Here is a 1,814-nt window from a genome sequence, read left to right as displayed (position 1 = left end):
TCAGATCGTGCTAACGGTACGGATCGTGGGACCGGTTCAGATCGTGCTAACGGTACGGATCGTGGGACCGGTTCAGATCGTGCTAACGGTACGGATCGTGCTAACGAACTTCACCTTCTCATTAGCTCTCCTATCCGTGAGGGCGCCTGGTTATCTTCTAAAGATTTAAGAATTAGATTTAAAATATATATTAGGTTTTAAATTTATAATTAAATAGAAAATGAATTAAAGACATGAATATAGAAATATAGATTAATTTATCTTTAACATTTTGCTATTAAATGTTAGGAAACAGCTCTAAATTTGAAGAAAGTGCGCTAAATAAAAGAAATGTGACAGTTTTCATTTTTTGAGTACATTTTTTATATTCTGGGCCTCATATTGCTGCCGATCATGCTGCCAGGGTAAAAATCCTGACTGGTCAAAATGGAAAGCGTCGCCAGCGCGTAGAATGCATGCATTCTGCAAAGCGTCTGGTGTTTTTGCTTCTTAGATCCTGAGGTTTGGTTCTAATGATGAACCTGAGGCTCTTCGGTGTTCAGGACTAACAGATTCATGAAGCCTCCACATTCAGCGCTGCTGCAGCTTCACGAGAGGCACACGTTTTCAAAAGCATCGGCTGCCGTCGGTCCAACAATCAACCGTTTGATTTATTTTCTCAGGTTACGTGTTGCAGTCTTTCTCCACCCATTCATCTGCAGCCAGCTACAACCCCTGTTATTCTGAGCACACAGCTCCCCCGGGATATCTACCCCGACATGCCCCGAACCCCATCAATCCATAGGCTGCAGTGCTTTCCATTTGTTTCCATGGCGACTAATGCTGGCGACAGCCCAGCCCTTCTGGCAAAAGTGGTTTTGGCAGAGTCTGCAGACTGCCAGTGAGGAGATTAACAGGCCGACCTGCAGACGCTGGCATCTCTTTGCAGCTTTCCTGGCCCCCCCACTTCTTGGGGGGCTAAATGGGTATTGATCTGGATAATGTATTCTGATAATCTGTGCTGGTCGTGGTTCAATCAGAGAAGTGGTTTATAAAAGGTTAAGAGGTGTAATATAAGGAGACAAAATGAGAGATGCCTTGGTGGAGGACAGAGGACATTCCTTCCATCCAGAAAAGAAGGAGAACTGTCTATAAGCTGCTTTATCTAACTGGAAATGCCTTCATGTTTCAGGGCTTCATACCCCTGCAGGGATGTCAGGTCAACGAACTCAGCGCCAACCCAGACGAACCAGGCCGACACCTCTTTGAAATCGTACCAGGTGAGATCCGACATCTTTGATTTGATCCAAACGTCCTTCCCCTCCACTTCATTCTGCATCCTCACCATCAGAGGTGGACAAAGTTCTCATCACCAGTACTAAAGTAAAAGTATTGGTACTTATTCAAGCAGAAGTAAAACTCACTCAGTCAAACATCTACTCTAGTTAAAATATTAAAGTACTCGCTTTTGAAAGTACTTAAGTATTCAAAAGTAAATAAATTTGTGAGTACTTCAATTTAATTCAATTAAGTTTATTTCTATAGCACCAATTCACAACACATGTCATCTCAAGGCACTTTACGGTTCAACCAGATCATCCAGTCAGATTGATTCAAAGTTGCTGATTGCATCGACTTTACATCAGTCCCTCCCACTAAGCATGCTTGTAGTGACAGTGGGGAGGAAAAACTCCCTTTTAACAGGAAGAAACCTCCAGCAGAACCAGGTTCAGTGTGAGCGGCCATCTGCTGAGGCCGACTGGGGTTCAAGGAAACAGAAGCAGATATAGAAAAAGAAGCATAGATACAAAAGGCAACTGTAAACCAGCTCCACA

At 43.4% G+C, this 1,814-nt stretch overlaps 1 protein-coding gene across 2 annotated transcripts in view; it reads left to right on the top strand.

Moving 5' to 3' along the window:
* The window catches only part of LOC107098453 (rho GTPase-activating protein 22-like), a 63,883-nt gene that overhangs the window by 36,331 nt on the left and 25,738 nt on the right, over positions 1–1,814 (top strand). For both annotated transcript variants that reach the window (XM_015396162.1, XM_015396163.1), the window contains exon 3: positions 1,172–1,259. In XM_015396162.1, coding sequence (XP_015251648.1) covers positions 1,172–1,259 — 88 coding nt within the window. The remainder of the gene's footprint in view (positions 1–1,171; positions 1,260–1,814) is intronic.

The sequence above is a fragment of the Cyprinodon variegatus genome, unplaced genomic scaffold (assembly GCF_000732505.1).
Source record: "Cyprinodon variegatus isolate N-32 unplaced genomic scaffold, C_variegatus-1.0 Scaffold779, whole genome shotgun sequence".
NCBI lineage: Eukaryota > Metazoa > Chordata > Actinopteri > Cyprinodontiformes > Cyprinodontidae > Cyprinodon > Cyprinodon variegatus.
The sequence above is the reverse complement of the archived record's forward strand: the minus strand, read 5'-3'. Positions and strand labels throughout refer to the sequence as shown.